At 55.5% G+C, this 16998-nt stretch overlaps 2 protein-coding genes across 2 annotated transcripts in view; one reads left to right on the forward strand and one right to left on the reverse strand.

The window, feature by feature from the left end:
• LOC110593974 (C-type lectin domain family 18 member A-like) overlaps nucleotides 1-6949 on the reverse strand; it is an 18825-nt gene extending 11876 nt beyond the window's left edge. Inside the window, 1 exon segment of the mRNA XM_044922063.1 lies at nucleotides 5988-6949. Coding sequence (XP_044777998.1) covers nucleotides 5988-6949 — 962 coding nt within the window.
• The window catches only part of PDPR (pyruvate dehydrogenase phosphatase regulatory subunit), a 37008-nt gene continuing 26192 nt past the window's right edge, over nucleotides 6183-16998 (forward strand). Inside the window, exons 1-3 of the mRNA XM_021705711.2 lie at nucleotides 6183-6360; nucleotides 13623-13911; nucleotides 15058-15191. Of these exons, the coding sequence (XP_021561386.1) occupies nucleotides 13688-13911; nucleotides 15058-15191 (358 nt within the window). The 5' untranslated portion in view covers nucleotides 6183-6360; nucleotides 13623-13687. The remainder of the gene's footprint in view (nucleotides 6361-13622; nucleotides 13912-15057; nucleotides 15192-16998) is intronic.

The following is a 16998-nucleotide window of genomic DNA, read 5'->3' on the forward strand; positions in this document are numbered from 1 at the left end:
GAGCCCAGCTTTTGTCATAAGCATCTGCTGAACAGACCCTTTGCTCCTCGAGCTTCATGACTCTCATTCCCTTTGGATCACTCAGTGTTGCTCATCCCGCCACAGTCTCCCACCCCCTAGGTGCCAGGCCATGCAGCGCACCTTGCAAGAGTAAGAAAAGCAGGGGTGCCTGCGTGGCCCAGTCGTTAAGCATCTGCCTTCAGCTCAGGTCATGATCCCAGCGTCCTGGGATCGAGCCCTGCATCGGGCTCCCTGCTCAGCGGGAAGCCTGCTTCTCCCTCTCCCACTCCCCCTGCTTGTGTTCCCTCTCTTGCTGTGTCTCTCTCTGTCAAATAAATAGATAAAATCTTTAAAGAGAGAAAAAAGAAAGAAAGAAGAAAGAAGGAAAGAAAGAGAAAGAAAGAAAGGAAGGAAGGAAGGAAGAAAGAAAGAAAGAAAGAAAGAAAGAAAGAAAGAAAGAGAAAAAGAAAGAAAGAAAGAAAGAAAGAAAGGAAAGGTGTCATTGCCCATTTTACAAGCAAGTAGATAGAGGCTACGATGAAAAATTTTATGTGTCAACATGGCTAGGGCAGGGTGCCCAGAAGTTTGGTCAAGCACGAGTCTGGCTATTCTTGTGAAAGTCTTCTCTAGATGTGATTAACATTGAAACCAGTAGACTGATTAAAGCAGATCACCCACTATAACGTGGGTGGGGCTCATGCATTCACTTCAAGGTCTTAAGAAAAGGACTAAGGTCTCCAGAGGAAAAAGGAAGTATGCCCCCTCGACATCATGAGACCTCGACATCAATGATTCCTGGGGTTCCCACCCTGCCTGCCTGCCCTGCAATTTCAGACTTGCCAGGCACCAAATCCTTAAGATAAATCTCTCTGTATATACACACATCCTATATGGCCCTCTCTCTCGTTCTCTATAGTCTCTCTGGGTGACAACTACAGCGGGGGCTCGGGAAAGGTAACGTCTCGGTGTCATAGTCCAAGGGGGAGGCAGTGCGGGCATTCGGACCCAGGCCAGGTCAGCTCCAAAGTCATGTTCTTAACCAAACAGGACAACAGCCCTTCCACCCTGGACTCTGGGGGACTGAGTCAGACGATGCCCCAGATCCAAGTGTCTGAGGTGCCTAACTCCACAGACCCCTCCAGGTGAGGACAGCGGGAGGGAAAGGACACATCCCTTTTATCAAGGCTGCCCAAAGGAGCCTCTCCTCATCCCCTCCTGAGTCACGGGGGCCACATGGGGTGTCACCTCTCAGGGGGAGATTTGATTAGTCTGATTTGGGTTTCTAGTTCATCCTGACAACCCGCACTCCAGATGCAGGGCTGGGAGGCCCCAGGAAACTTCATTGGTATGTCACAGCGCCACCTACTGCTCCATTGGAGGGCCAGCTGCAGTAACCGAATGCCCCCTGCTCTCTGAGGCCAGGACCTTATCCCCGTTTTACAGATTGGCAAACAGAGCTTTTGCTCGCCACTTTCCCCCATTCGCTCAATCATGTGATAGATGCCAGGCATGATGCCAGATGCTGGGGGTTCAGAGAAGCCAGTCCTCCTCAGAGGGATTGACAGACGAGTAGGGGAAAAAACCAGTAAAGACAGAGGTGGAAAAGAGTAGAGTGGGCACACCAAAGGGAGGCCAGTTGTCGTGGGAAGGAAAGGCTTCACCGAGGAGATGCTGGTGATGATGGGCTGAGGTTTTGAAATTCTGGAGGTGTCTGCCAGGCTGATGGGAGGGGCCACGGGGGATCATTTGATTCTCAAGTCAGGACTCTTCCCCAAGCACAGAAGGACAGGGGCTGGAAAGGACATCTTAGCGAGCAAAAGATGTGTTTGGCGGAGTGGGACTTGAGAGCAGGGTGTGAGATGGGATCAGTCGCACACGGGGGGCAAATGGGTCAGGATTCGGGCCCCAGCCTCGCACACAGTTGGCCCCAGAGCCACCTGGGGCACCTCTGCCGGTCCCACCACGGAGACCGTGCTCCGCCACGCTAAGGAGTCTGAACACGTCTCCCCAACAACGGGGAGTCCCGAGGAGCTGTTAGGTTAAGCCAGTGAGTAAAATGATCTGACGTGCTTGGGAAAGACAACCCTGCAGAGTGAGGATGGGGTGACACCAGAAGCAGGGACCATCCTTTTAGGGATGATCATCGCACCAAGGGATGCCAACTCTCTGACCTCCAGCAGGGGGGGTGGGGAACGAGAGGCCAGGAGAGACGAGAGATCTGGGGACACAGACTCGGTTGAGCTGGGTGATGAACTAGAGGTACAGAGAGAAGCCAGTGGGGTGACCAGATGACTCCCCGGTTTGGGGCTCGGTTGACGGTTCGTGGACGTGAAATAAAAGGAGACTTGGAAGACAGGATGATGAGGTTGTTCCTGACGTGTTAGCCTGGGGGATTCCCACCTGTAGCTGCTGGAACATTGCTTGGATGAGCAGAATAAAGACCAGTGACTCCAAGTTGGCAGGGAGTGGAGAATTCCTCAAGGGGATGAGGCCGTGATGGCATCATTCCTACATGGCTACACTGTCAGAGACCCCCTACTTGAGCTGCACAAGGCGGCATCCAAACCAGCCCAAGACCTGGTGCCTTCCACCAGCATTTTCTTCTGGGCCTGCGGTGACTGCGGTTTGGCTGGGCAGCCGACTTAGGCTGCGGGTCAGTGGGCTTTGCTTCAGGTCGGGGTCCCATCTGTTTCCCGCGTCTGTCGCTCATGCCGCGTGATCCTCCGAGATACGGTGGCTACTCAGGGCACCATCTAATGATGACAGCGGCACCCAGGAGGGCTGATGACCACGCACGGTTCGCCTGAAGGCCTCGGCCGCTCCACCTGCACACGGTGGCGGTTGCCTAGCTTTTAAAGCAAGGTCTCAGCATGGCTGACGCCAACCAACATGACCGGACGAGAGCTATGCTCCAAGCCGGTCATGCGCTGCAAGCTCACGGGGCAGACGAACGAGGAACTGAAAATGTCCAGTGTACCACAGCCAGGGAGCACCTCCCTGTTACCCTGTGTGCTCTTTTCTCGCTCCCTGACCCAGCCTCAAATGGCCTCCTGGCCACCTGCCCGGTGCTATAACGCAGCACCTTTGGGTTCATTTCCAGATCTTCCCCCAAGCTGGGTGATCTTGGAAACGTCAGGTTCCTTCTGAGTCTCCATCATCTGCTAAAACCTCACCTCCTGAGACTGTCATAAAGATTACATGGGATGATGTGTAAGAAACACCTTGTCCTGCTCAGGGACCAGCGAAAGTCCTCCCTAACCCCACAGATCTCTCAACAACTACCACGTGTCCTGCGGACTCTTCAACAGGTGGCATCCAGTGGTTTCGAGACACAAGAGAAGTTGCTGGAAGTCTCTGGAGAAGTACTGATCAGATCTCCAGTCCTGTTGATTCCAATTCACGTGGAGGGGATTGCTTTAGGTGCCCCAGATGATTCTAAGGCACCCCCACTGGTGTCTAGCACATGCTCAGCACTTACTTGACTAGTTCACCGGTTTCGTGGGTTAAAGACTCAGGTGTGAGTCCTCATAACCTTCGGAAGGAGGAAGGGAGGCCCTCCGTCCCCAGGCAGGCCACCGCCGCATGGACGGTGCTGTAGTGCCTGCCCGTGTCTGCTGTCCCTGGGTGTCCAGAGTCTGTTTCACACTCTGCTAACACAGATGCGAACGGTTTTATGTACCACGTTTAGCCTTTGTGATGGCAAATACGACACACAGCCACCAGAGATGAAGAACGTTTCACAAGCAGCCACGGCCAGAGTAATGAACATGTCTGTTTATTCACTTACAAACCTAGTAGCATGAAAAGAACATCTCAATCAAAATCCGGTTTGATAGAAATACAGGGCACGATGTTACTGCCGCCTTCATGGACTCAGAAATGCTGGTCGCTCTGGGTGCCTAAGATCAGCAGGGCTCCTGAGAAAGATCCCATCCCCTAAAGTGCCCCAAACGTCCTCAGGACCTCGTGCTGTCGCCACGCAGGGACAGGAAGGGGCTGAGGGAACTGCACACTTACAAAGGTAAATAAGGAGTTACGTCCCTGTACAATCATTACAATGGCATTTCCCAGATCCCAAGAGTAGACCCGAGAGTGAAGGGTGAACTGTTCTGCTAGAAACCCTTTGACTGAAACAAGCTGCAGAAAGGCGCTTGATCTGGGGACAGGAGGCTCTGGGGGGGAGGATGGGAACCCATCCCCCATGGAGAATGAGTGAAGTTACTTTCTTTTTCTCTTTCCTGTCTACACCCACCATTGGGTGTAGAGACATTCTGGGGTAAGGCACGAGAACCCGGCTTGGAGAAGAAAGGTGCTCCCAGCTGCAGTTCTTGGTGTGCAAAGGATCAAAAGATCCTGGCACAGATCTTTTGAAAGAGATGCCAGAAATACCTTCCCCACCCCTTGTAATTTCTGTCCTTGAGAGACAGAAAACCAACAAGGCAGAGGGTTTGCAAAGGTGAATCCAAACATCAAGCGAATAAAGTCCTACCAGGACATGTGTAATTGTGCATGGGATGCTCTGTTCTGTGAAGTGTCTATAGTACAGGAAACCACTGTGACCTTTCTCAGACAAGGAGTAGCCAAAAAAGATTAAAATATTCAATCCTCTTGAAGAATAGTGCAGTTGGTGGGTATGAGAGCCTACAAAGTACAAGAATCAACGTTGACAATAAAAGGAGGCTTAGGACTTTGCAGAGAAGAACAACAGTGGTGGTTGAGGGAAGCAGGGAGAAAGCTGTACAGCTTGTTCAGCACTCACTGCTTGTCCACAGAATGGGATGAACACCTTAATGATCACTTTACTTCACCCACCGTTTCCTACAGACAGTGAGGTTTCTCCCAAATTCATAAGCCTGCAAATGGCATAGGTCCAGCTGCTCATCAGGAAAGCCTGTGAAGGTTTTCTCCCCAAATTGCCACGTCTGGGCATCAGGAAAAGACTTCCCCAGGAATACACCTCAGATGAGTTCGTCTATCTCCTCTTCTTTATGGGCAGTCAGGTGACACCAAGCTCTCGGCCATTAGCCAAAACATTAAAGTATTTCTCTAGCACAGAAGCCCGGAACGTCTTAAACTTTCACGTATCAGACTAGCCAGAGACGGACTTTCTGTCCTCAGGCAGCCAGAAGTCATCTGCCGTGTATCGTGTGAGTTAACTGGCGATCGCGTCTGGGGTAGAAAGTATGCAGCTTGGGGGCTGGCGTGGTGCCACAGGGGTGCCACGGAGGTGCCACGGAGCTTTCTTGCCACTCGCGAATGGAAGAAGCCCTCTCTTTCTTGTGCACTGCTGAATCCCATCGCCCAGCACGGTGCCTGGCCAAAAGAGGCCATAAGGAAACAAGATGGGCTTGTGTGGCGAGGGGGGCCTGAATTCAACGAACGGGAAACGGGAGTGTGGCGCAAACTGCAGGGGCCGCTGTACCCTCCGAACGCTCTCCATTCAAAGAGCTAGTGACTGGACGACGCGCCAAGCAGGGCTGCACGTGCTGGGAACGCAGCCGTGCCTAAGACCGAGGTTCTGTCGAGAGAGGGCAGGGCTTGCAACTGGCGGGAAAGGCAGTCCACCAACACAGACCGTACAGGGGGACGAGTTCCACAAGGGAAAGAAAACAGGGCCACTGACAGTAAGGGAGGGCGGGGCGGGGGCCTTCTCAGAAGATGGACTGAATGAGTCCATTTCCTCGGCGCAGACAAGGCAGGAAGGTGCAGAGTGACGACCGGCCCAGAGCTCAGGGCCTCTAAATCCCGCCTCCCAGGTCGGGCCAGGCCGGCGGGGCGGATTTCAGTCGCGCTCCGCTACAGCCTCGCCCAGGAGGAGCCGAGCGCCTGCGGGTCCAAGACGCCCTTTGGCGCCCTGGACCAGAGTGGCTTTGAGCCGCGACCCACTCGGGGACGGAAGTGGGAACGCGCCTGGAGGGCAGAGCGAAGCCCCGCGCTCCCCACAGCACGGCAGGGCGAGCGGCCCACCGCGGACGTCCCGGCTCCACCTGCAGAGGTCAACCGGGTCGGCGGCCCGAGCTCCAAGACCGCCCCGGACCACCCCAGCTGCCGCCCAGAGGCCCGGGGAGGGGCCTGGCGAGACCCAAACAAGCCCCACGTGGCAGGGGCGGGGCCGCCGTGGGGACGTCACGGCGCGCGCGTGCGCCGGGGCGATCTCGCGCCGGCGTACCCTTGTGGGGGCCGTAAAGCGCGGAAGGTCGCGGTCGCCGGCTTTCCCCGGAACTTTTTGCTCCCTCCGCCCCGCCCCTTTCCCTGCCCCGTTCCCCGCGTTCTGGCGCCGGGACCCCCCGCAACTGTTGTGGCTGCTGCCCCGCTGCCTCCCGGGTGCTGCTGACCGCGGAGCCCGCGGGGGCCCGTGAGGTAAGGAAGACAGGTGCGGGGCCGCTCTGGCCTCCCCTCCGCGCGCGTCTCCGCGTCCCCCTTTCCGCTCTGGTCTCCCTCGGGGGTGGTCCCGTCCGCCCCTCGTTTCGCGTCGCTTGCGCCGAGTCGCCTGGGGACTGCGGCGGCCCGGGCCGAGAAGGGTCCGCCTCATCTCTCTCAGCCTGTCCGCGGCTGCGCTCCGTCCGGCCGAGGTGGTCCGGGCCTCGGACACCCGTGCCCGGCTGGCCCGGGGTCTGCGCACCGGCTCCTCAGGGGGCGTCCGCCGGCTCAGCCCGACGTCCAGAACGGCCGGGGTGACCTCGCTTCGGGCTCCCGGCCTCGGGCAAGCCTCTAGCGCGCATGAGGCCGGTCTCGCCCGGTCTTCCTCCACTGCGGGTGCAGTTGCTTTCCCGCCTGGAGACGTGCGGTCCGCCTGTGCTTCCCTCACTTGTAAGACTGCTGCGGAGTGCGGCGGCCGAGTTCCCGGGAAGAGTGTAGGCCCAGGGCAGTGAGCCGACTTCGTGATGTGCGACCACTCGGGACCGATGTGAAGGACACTGAGATTAGATTCGGGCATCTTCAAGTGCATTTTGCCGGTGTGTGTAAGCGTGACGTGCGGGGCCGCGGAGGGAAGGAGGAGGGGAGCCGGGCCACGGGGCACACTTGGCCAGCGCTAGCGATTTGTCTTAATTTCTTCAACTTGTCTGATCACCTGGTGGCACTTGTTGAGAATTACACACCCAGGACCAGCAGGATCCACTCTCCAGAGACGGAGCCTGGGCTAGAAATGTGCTGGCTGGCTCTTGTGCTGAGGCAGGTGTGGGAGATGTTGTTAATCGCCCTCCACTCACCTGGCTTCCTAGTCCCCAGCGGCCCATTTGTACACACGCTGTGACCATACAGAGGAACAACTCGGAGGGACTTGGAGCTGCCCTCTTGTTCTTCTTGGTGTAAGCAGGTGTGAGCATACCTAGTCCCGATATCGCGGTTGCTTGGCAGATATTTTTCTTCTTAGCAGAAAATATTGTAGGGTCATCTTAGTTTTTAAAACATGTAATTTATTTTGGGGGCCCCTGGCTTGTTTAGTTGGAAGAGCATGTGACTCTTGATCATGAGTTCCAGCCCCAATGGGGTGTGGAGATTACTTAAATAAAACTTAACATATATATTTATGTGTGTGTTTATTTTAAATCTGGTTACGACTTTTATTTCTTTGTTTTTGACATCTTCAGTTTCTTGTCTACCGACTTTCCCTTCTCTGCCATCAAACTTTGCCTTGGTTTTGCTGCCAAACCTACTTGGGTACTCTGGTGCCTTCCTTCCTTTGTTTGCATTCACTTTAAATCCTTTTTTGTTCTTGTTTGCCCTCACCACTTCAGTGACTCTTTGAAGGTCATGCACACAGGGTCACAAATCCTTTTCTTGGTTCTTATCACCCTAGGCTTTTTTTTTTTTTAATCACCCTAAGTTTTTAACCTTGTTTATTCCATCTTGAACCTCAATTGTTGTTATGTGTCTTCTGTTACATTTGCAGTTCCTTTTATCCTGCCAGGGGATGTGCCTTGTGGTTCTGTCCTCACAGCTACCCTTTCTTTACTCATCTGATGTTGTTTGAAAGGTAGCAGGGAGGAAAGATTCCAGGGCAGACTCCGGTGCCAGCCCGGCAGGGTTTGACTCCTGGCTCTGCCCCTCACCGGCATTAGAGAAGCTGATGAGTTACTTCTCCGTGCCTCAGCTTCTTCAAGTGTAGAAAAGAAACTTTAGTATCTACCTGGTAGGGTTGTGAGGCTTAAGTCCGTTGTACACGCCTGAAGCAGCATCTGGCCGACTGTAACTGCCTATGAAGATATTACCATTTTCTGTTTTAAAAATTCTGTCACGTGATTTAGGTATCCCCTCCAATCTGCGGGCCTAGCCTTGAGATCCCAGAGTCCTCATTGAACTTTTCCCCCTCTCGTGTGTTCGCTCCTCTCAGCCATTCGGCAATGTGTATTTCCTAGGTGCCTCCCCTGAATGCTGGGAAAACCATGATCAAGTTATATAATTGGTCTCAGCTCCCAGAGAGCTCCATCGTAATAGGAGACTAAAAAGGACCACTTACTGAGTGCTGCTTAGGTGCTCGTTGCCATGTTTTTCCTTCCTGTCTGATTGAGTGTTTGTAGCAACCGTGTGAGGTGGGTAGTCCTAGCTCACCTTATGGATGAGGAGCCCAGGGCACAGAGATGTGGCATAACTTGCCGAAAGTCAGAGCTAATGAGAGGTGGGGGGAGGTTTTCCAACCCACAGCTGTCTGCCTCTCTCTCAAGCCTACATTCTCAGCTGGGTGGTTGTGCTGTTTCCCTGATTGGCGAACAGACCGTGACACAGTCCGGGAGGCTCTGTGCTGGGAGAAGTGCAGGGTGTGATGGGAGAACATAGAAGAGTCACCCGACCCAGTGTTGGGGGGAGAGGAGGTCTGGTAAGATGTCGGATAGGCTGAGAGCTGAGGCAGTTCCCTTTGTCTGCGGGGGGAGAGTGGCAGGAACTATACTATTTGGTTTAGAGGAACAGCGTGCCCAGATCCCGGAGGTTTCAGAATCCTGTCCTGTTTGAGGAGTTAATTACAGGTGGTTGCGTGTGGCTCCAGAGAAAGAGAGCAGAGATAAGAAATGAGCCAGAGAGTGAAGGATCTTGCCCTTCCTGTGAAGGACATTGCCTTTTCCTGAGGACATCAGAAAGTCATTGAAGGGTTTTAAGCAGGGGCGTGAAACAAGATCTGCATTTGAGAAGACTGGCTCCGAGTCCTTTGTAAGGACTGTGGGGTGTTGGGAAGAACGGTGTACAGAAGCCCCGTCAGGAAGCTTCTGCAGTAATCTGAGCAAGGGTGGCGGCCTGTACTCACGTAGCTGCAGTGGGAATGGGGAGAAGTGGGAATGAGGGAAACGTGGCTGTGGAATCGTTAGTCCATGCTGGTTGGCTGCATAGAGGAGAGGAGAAAGGAGGAGCCCAGGGTAACACCCAGGGTTCTCGAATATGGTGTCACTGGGGGACACAGAAGTGGAGCAGATTTGGAGATTGAGGAGGATGGGTTTCCCTGTTGGAGGTGCCCGGTTTGACCTACGGGAGCCCAAGTGGACATGCCATTGTTCCGCTTAGAGGTACAGGCACAAAGGTCGGGGCTGCTGTGGGTTGGGCTCTCGGTCACAGTAGGCAGTGAAATCCCCCTGGAGAGTAGTGGCCCGAGGGGAGAAGCTGGTCCCAGAGCACCGTGAGGGATGTGGACTCGGAAGGACGGGCCGGGGAGAGAAGCCAGCGAAGACGTGACCAGGGTAGTGGGAGTCAGGATAAAAACCGGGAAAGGGGGTGTGAGTAGCGGGAGCGATGGGCGATATGCGGTGCTGTGGAGAGGATGTGAGGTGGGGCCGGTGTCCCCGGAAGTTGGCGACGTGAGCCTTCTTGGTGAGAGCAGCGTTCCTGGCTTGGCGGGCAGAAGCCCAGCCGCTTTGGGTTCAGGACAGACTGGAAACGGGGAAAAGGGGACAGATCATATAGGAAGCCCTTTCCTGAAAGTATTTGTCAAGTGAAAAGACAGGCTGTGAGATCACATTAAGAGTCAGTTCTGGGGGTGCCTGGGTGGCTCAGTTGGTTAAGAGACTGCCTTTGGCTCTGGTCATGATCCCGGAGTCCTGGGATCGAGTCCCACATCGGGCTCCCGGCTCAGCAGGGAGCCTGCTTCTCCCTCTCACCCTCTCCCCTTCTCGTGCTGTTTCTCACTCTCTCTCGCTCTCTCTCAGATAAATGAATAAATAAACAAAATCTTAAAAAAAAAAAGAGTCCGTTCTGGCTTGACGGCCGGCAGACTCTGCAGTCACTAAGGAGTAAGGAAAGAAGGACACGGGACAGGCGGCAGCACTCAGGTGGGCAGCAGGGCAGCACATTGGGACTGCTGATTTTGTATGATGGGAAATCATGGTTTTAAATTTTATTTCTTTATTTGAGAGAGAGAAAGAGCACAGGCATGTGCGTGCATGCCTGTGAGTGGGGGAAGGGGCAGAGGGAGAGAGAATCCCGACGTGGGGCTCGATCCCCCGACACCGAGACCACAGATCTGCGCCAAAGCCAGGAGTCGGATACTCAGGCGCCCTGATGGGAAGTCCTAACTGCCTCCTACGTTTGTGCTTTTTGCCAAGACCATATTTTTTACCATTTAGAATTTTTAAAATGACGCTACTCGAAGACAGTTACAGAGCTTTTGTTCCATTTCTTTGGTGGGTTGGGAGGACTTGAGCATATGAAAACGCTGAGGGTCAGAGCGGAGCACTGAAGGTACGTGGAAGAGGAGCTGGGTTCATGGAGCTGAGTCCCAGGGAAGGAGGGAGAGGGATCCGGGGCTCTTGTGGGGCGACGAACTTTTGACCCTCTGAGGGAAGGAGAGAGGGTTGTAGATGCAAGTGGGATGATTGGTGCAGTTTCAGGGGATGCGATGAGACAGGTTATCTGCTTTGAAGGGAGGAAGAGAGGAGGTGGGGTCCGAGGTTGGGAGAGGAGTGTCGTGGGTTCAGAACCCGAATGTAGACAGACATCTGCCTGTGGCTGAACCCGCGGTGGCCCCGGGGCTAGGCAGGGGGTGCCTGCTAGCCTGAGCCTCAGAGGAACTGGGCCTTTTCGAGTGTGACCAAGCAGTAATAGTTCTGAAGGGAGGAGGAGGCAGATACTCACCCCCCAGCCCCCCGCGTGGCGAGCTCAGTAGAGTGGGGCTGGCCGTGCGACGGTGGCCGCTCCCTCAGAAGAGCTGCGTCCCCGTGGAGACAGGCGAGACAGTACTGGCGAAGGGCCGGGTGCTTAACTCCGGAAAGGATGTTCTGGAGGGCACGGTGGAGAGGTCTGGAGGGGAGGACAGCAGAGAGAGAGACCCGGAGGGAGGGACAGAAATTGGTCACGTGGAGACGAGGTTGCAGGAAGAAGCTTCTGTCTTGAGACCCTTGGACAGGGACCGAGGGTGTGAGGCCTGGTGACTACCGCCAGTTGGCCGAGTCATCAGCCCTGGTTGGATGGGATTTATCCTGGGACGCGGTAGAGGCCTTGCTCGGTCTCCGTCCTGAGATGCTGTGTGGTGATGGGCGGGCACCCACACCTGGGCCTTGGACGAGTTGGGCTGTTTGGGGTCCGCCGTGGGTAGTGGCATGCTGCTGGGCGCACTGTCTGCCGGGGCTGTCCTCTGAAGTCCCCCCTCTCCCCACGCTCGGTGACCCTGCCGTCTCCCGGCAGGTCTGTCTGCAGTTTCCTGAACAGGCCTCTGCTTTGCCGGGAGAGTAATTCTCTCTGGTGGCCCGATCCCGTACCCTTTCCCTTCTCTGCCTTATGATGCTAGTTGTCTCGTAGACACGTATGCTTGGTCACAGCGTGTGACACCCGAGTTTGCGGGATAAGCCCACCCGGACTAACCTTCCCCTGCTTCCGGGAAGAGGCCTGCTGGTCCTTGAGTCTCCCTCCAGCCCGTGGCCTGGGCAGACCCGGGGCACGCCGTCCCTCACTGCGGCTTTGGGTCCTCTCTCTCTCTCCTCTTCCAGGACCTCGTTCTTTGTCACCACCTCTCCTTCCGGACCCACCTCTTTCCCCTTTACTGGCCCTTCCTGCCAGCAGTGAAACAGTCTCCACGGCCCACGCCTTTATAGACCAAGAACCCTGCTCTGCTCCCATTCTTTTCTTGCTGCTGGCTGGTTTTTCTGCTCTCTTTGGAGCAGAAAGTCAAGGAGTGGTCTGCACTCCCTCATCTCCTCGCTCTGGAGCTTGCTCTGGTCCGGATTTCATTCCGAGCACTCTCCTGGGAATGTTCTTTCTGGGGACACCAAGGACCTCTGTTGTCAAGTCCCAGCGGACGGACCCTTGGCCGTCCTGCTGCACCCCCGGGCACCCTCCGTAGCGAACCGCTTCTTAAAACCCTTTCCTCTCTCTCGGCTTCTGTGACACCGCAGCCCAGTTCTCTTTTCTGCCTCGCCGAGGCTCCTCCTCGGTCTGTTGCACCACTTCTGTTTGTCCGGATGCTCTGTGCGTCTGCCCAGCGCTCTGTCCTCTGTCCGGTACTTTCTTTCTCTTCCCAAGCTGTACCTGCTGGGGAGCCTCAGGGTTCTTCTTGTTCCTCAGCATGCCGGGTCTCGGATACCCCACGTGTTCCCCTGGCTGCCGGCCTGGATGTCCAGCTGCTGCCTGACCTTTTCCCGTGCGTGCCCGCCCGGCGTCTTGCACTTGACCCCTCAGAGGGGAACGTTGGCTTGTCTGCGCACCCGCACCTGCACCCTTTCGCAGCCTCCCTCTCGCTCCCTCTCCTTCCCCGCCTCCCTCCCCATCCCTAGCCCTTCACATTGTAGTAAGTGGCACCAGTTGCTTAACCCAGAAACTCTGCCATCATCCTTATTTCTCCCCTTGCCCCATTTTAACATCCCGTTTGTTGGTAAGTCAGAGGGCCGTCATTTCACCTCCAGAACAATCCAGCCGTGGCTTTGACTCCACTGCCACCGTCCGGGTCTCAGCCCCCAGGCCCTCCCTCTAGGACTACCGCAGCATCTGCCCGGCCCTGCCTTTCCTCTCGTTCTCCAGCCCACTTCCCGCCGCCGTGGAGCCTGACTGATCTTGGAAAAGCATATCTGATCGTTTCATTCCCTGCGTTAGTATTTTCCTTTGCGCCCGGAGCAGAATCCCAGCTCTTCACGATGGCATCCCAAGCGCTGTGTGTCCTTGCTTTCTGCCTCCCTCTCCAGCCTTGTCTTGGGTCCTCTCCGCCTCGCTCCTCGTGCTCTGGGCACACTGGCCTCCCTTCTGTGCTCGGACTCCGCAGGGTCGGCCTCCCCTCAGGGCCTTTGCACGTGCCTGCGCCTCTGTCCGGAAGACGCATCCAGCTGATTCCCGGTCACCATCAGGTCTCTCCTCCGACGTCCCCTTCTTCCCGACCGTCCTAGTTTACATATGCCTTCGGGCGTTGCAGCACACCGGCCTCGTTCCTTGTTTTATGTGTGTCTGGGCCGCCCCTGCCACAGGCACCCTCACACACACTCACACACCCACTCACTCTCTGTGTCTCTAATGAAAGGTGCGTAAAGGCAAGACCCTCCTCCTTGTTGTCCCCTGCTGTCTCTGCAGCTGGCAGAGCGTCTGGAACTGCGCAGGGCCTCAGACATTGGCCGAGGGCATGATTAGCGTTCTTTGGCGCCTCCTCTCCCTTTCTCAGTAATCCTGTGCCCTGAGTACAGTACGTAGAATGAAATCTGGTTGCTTTCTCCGTCTAGTGTGCATGTCGGGGGTCTCTGCCGTAGCCGAGTGAGAGCACCGCGCCGAGCTGCTGGCAGACGTGATGTTTTACCGGCTGCTGTCGGTGGTCCGAAGACAAAGGACCGGCCGAGGATGGCAGAACTGGTCGTCGGGGAGGAGCGGCGCGTCGGCTGCCGAGGCACATTCTGTCGCCCTGCCTGCCCAGGCGCAGGTGGTCATCTGTGGTGGTGGGATCATGGGCACATCCGTGGCCTATCACCTCTCCAAGATGGGGTGGAAGGATATTGTCCTTCTGGAGCAGGGCAGGTAAGGACCAGACTGCGTGGGCTCCCCTCAGCCCCTCCCCTCCCGGTAATGTTGTCCCGCCAGTAGCTAAGCTGACTGGCGCTAAGTCGCAGGACAAGAACCACAGACAGGCAACATCCCCTGGACGCGGTTTTGCGATGCAAACCGCCCGTGTTTTCCGGCTTGGACAGAGGTGGCCGATTCCAGCACACCCAGGTCTCTAGAGAGGGTGCGTTTCATTTCAGGGTCACGGCACACCTCGCCGTCTTGTCCTCTCCGTTGTAGTCACACAGCGACATCAACCCCGTGGCTCAGGAGCTTCCTCTGTGAGCCGAGATGAAACTGGCTACCTCCTGCCTGATCTCTGTTCCTTTTCCCCGTGGAACTCACTCACTCGAGAGCAGTGGTAGATTTACAGAACAGACGTGAAGGTAGTGCAGCAGTCCGTATGCCGGGGTCCCGTGCGCACCTCGGAGGAACACCTTAGGGTGGGATCACCGTGAAATGCAGTGAATCCGTGTGGATACCTTAGTATTAACTGAAGTTCATGCTCTGTTCAAGTTGTTTCACTTTTCCCCTAATGTCCCTTTTCTGTTCTATTGCCTACCAGAAATTGGAAGACCTTTAACACGTCCTTTGTATTTATTTCTGAATAGGCAATACATGTACACGAGTCAGATTGAAAATTGTAAAAGAGTGTACAGGGAAAATTCTGCCTCCCACCCCTGACTTCTAGCTGGAAGGTTCCCTCGCTGGAGGCAAGTTAAGTTCCTTGTGTATCGTTGCAGATACTCCCCGAGTCATTATATGAGCAAATCTGTATCGGTCAGTTTGTATATGTGTACCCGGGTATTCGTTTATTATTTTTTTTCTCTTTTTTATACAAGTTAGTAGCGAACCTTAAACAGTGTCCCTCCCCTTGCTTTTTTCATTAGGCTTGTTCCGTATTGTTGCACAAAAGCTTTCTCTCGTTCCTTTCTTTATGGCCGTGTAGAGTATCCCATCGTAGAGGGGTCCTCCAGCCTGTTCAGGCCCGCTCATGTCGGTGGATACGTAGGTTGCTTCCATCTTTTGATATGACACACGATGCCGTAGTGAGGATCTTTGAACTAGTTGCATTCACAGCTGTGGGAGTGTACCTGATAGCATTTTGGATGCATCCTGCAGGCTGGCTGCCGGCTCTACGAGGTTCTGTGCTGGTATCCTGAGCACCGCCAGGCACTTGACCATCGAGCAGAAGATGGCAGACTATTCCAACAAACTCTACCACCAGTTAGAGCAAGAGACGGGGATCCAGACAGGTAAGCAGGTAATCCGCCATTTACTGGTCCGCCTGTGCCCCAGACTCTGGTGCTCCGTGCCGTGTGTGGCCCGACGCCGCGTCAGCCTGCCGACCTGGTGGTCAGGGCTTGAGTCTTAGCCCAGGCTCTGCCAGTCGCCAGGGTCTTTCCTGGGGCAAGTCTGTTGGCGTGCTGGGCTGTCTCCAGTTTCCCTACCCACCGAGGGGATTCCGTCCTTGTCCCAGATCCTTTCCAGAGCCTATCATTCTCAGGATAGGAAAGGCTTCCCGGGCCATTTCCTATTATTTCACTCACTGAAGTCTAGCAAGTGGCCACGCTTGGCTCCTGGACGAAGAAGCCAAGGACATACTTCCGTTGCGGTGCTTGATGGTGAAATCGTGGTCTGACCCGCTGCATTTCACCAGTTGCTCCGAAGGCCTCTTCTGACTGAAAAGCTTAAACGGAGGTTACCCGTTATGCGTTGTCAGCAAGGGAAAAGAACCCAGGGAATCGTGAGCTAAGTACGACCGGAGCAAGTAGAAGGGGAAGGCTGAGCCATGGGAGGGTCCCGCACGATCACAAGTTAGAAGCGTGTCTGTCAGCGTGTCGTCAGGTGATGCATCGGCCAGGAGCCCAGGGGCGAGCCTCGCGTCGTGGCTGATGAAACCGTTTGGTGGCCACGGGAAATGTCCCGGGGGAGGAGCGGGGCCTAGTGATGAAATTCAGGACGCCCCCGTCCGTCAGGGTTGCTCTTTTGAAGACCCGCATAATTCAGATCACAGGTAATTCCAGGCTAATCCTGACAAGGATGGTAGCCTGATCTGTTCGCCCGCTGAGGCGGCCCTGCCGGGGGTCACAGCGTAAACACAGTGGATGGTCGCCTTTGCTGGCCGGCTCAGACCTCATGTGACCCGTGACACGGTTCTCGTTGGGAAGGTGAGATTTGAAGTATTGGAAATTTTGATGACAGGCTGAGGTTTTATAGCATTTCCCCTTCATAGGATTCCTGCTCTGGCAAAGTGTCCTTGTGTCTAAGTCCTCGATTAAGACTGAACGTCTGGGAACTGGGATTGGGTAGCTGTGTTCGTGGAGAGAGGAGATGCCAGGAGAGGAGCTAGAGGAGGGGAAGGAAGGGGCTGTGGCCCTCGAGCACATAAGCAGGGCTCCCAGGCTGGCCCTGCCCCGGCTCGGTGCCGAGAGCGGGCGCCTCACTTGCCTCGCCCTGGTCCCCGCCCAGCAGATGAGCCTGACTCCCCCACGGTCACCTCTCACTTGGCCAGGCTTTCTTTAGAGAGGCGAGGACTCTGAGTGAAGATAGTAGAAGGCGTTCCTGCTGCCTCACCACCTCTGGCTTTTGTCAGGGAGGATGCCTGCTACGTGCAGGGCAGGCGGGAGCGAGTCCCTTTTGGTTGGATTTAATTTGGTGGCCACGGGTACTTGAATCGGGTGGTAAGCAGAGTTTGAGTCAGAAGAGGGCCCACCTAAGGGCCCCCGAGCTGGAACTGCTGACTTCCTTGCGGTCGGTCCCCTGGTTCGGTCCCTAGTGCTTTGCCGAGCCCTGCATTGCTTACCTGCTTGGATGCTAGAGGAACCCGAGTCGTAGGCCTCTTTTCTGTAAGCTAAGTTTGTCTCACTGGAGTTCTGGGTCACCATCTGGAACCCCTTTTTGGGCCTGGTATCTCCTTGATGCTTGCAGGGCAGCGAGGAAGTCAGGCAAGGGAGAGTCCGGGGATCACCCTCAGTCTGTCACCCCCATTGCAGTTCAGCCGTGGTGCAGTGAAAAGGGGATGTGGGGTCCCCCGATGGAGGATTCTGTTATCCGGCAGGA

Source organism: Neomonachus schauinslandi, chromosome 16, assembly GCF_002201575.2.
Source record: "Neomonachus schauinslandi chromosome 16, ASM220157v2, whole genome shotgun sequence".
Classification (NCBI taxonomy): Eukaryota; Metazoa; Chordata; class Mammalia; order Carnivora; family Phocidae; genus Neomonachus; species Neomonachus schauinslandi.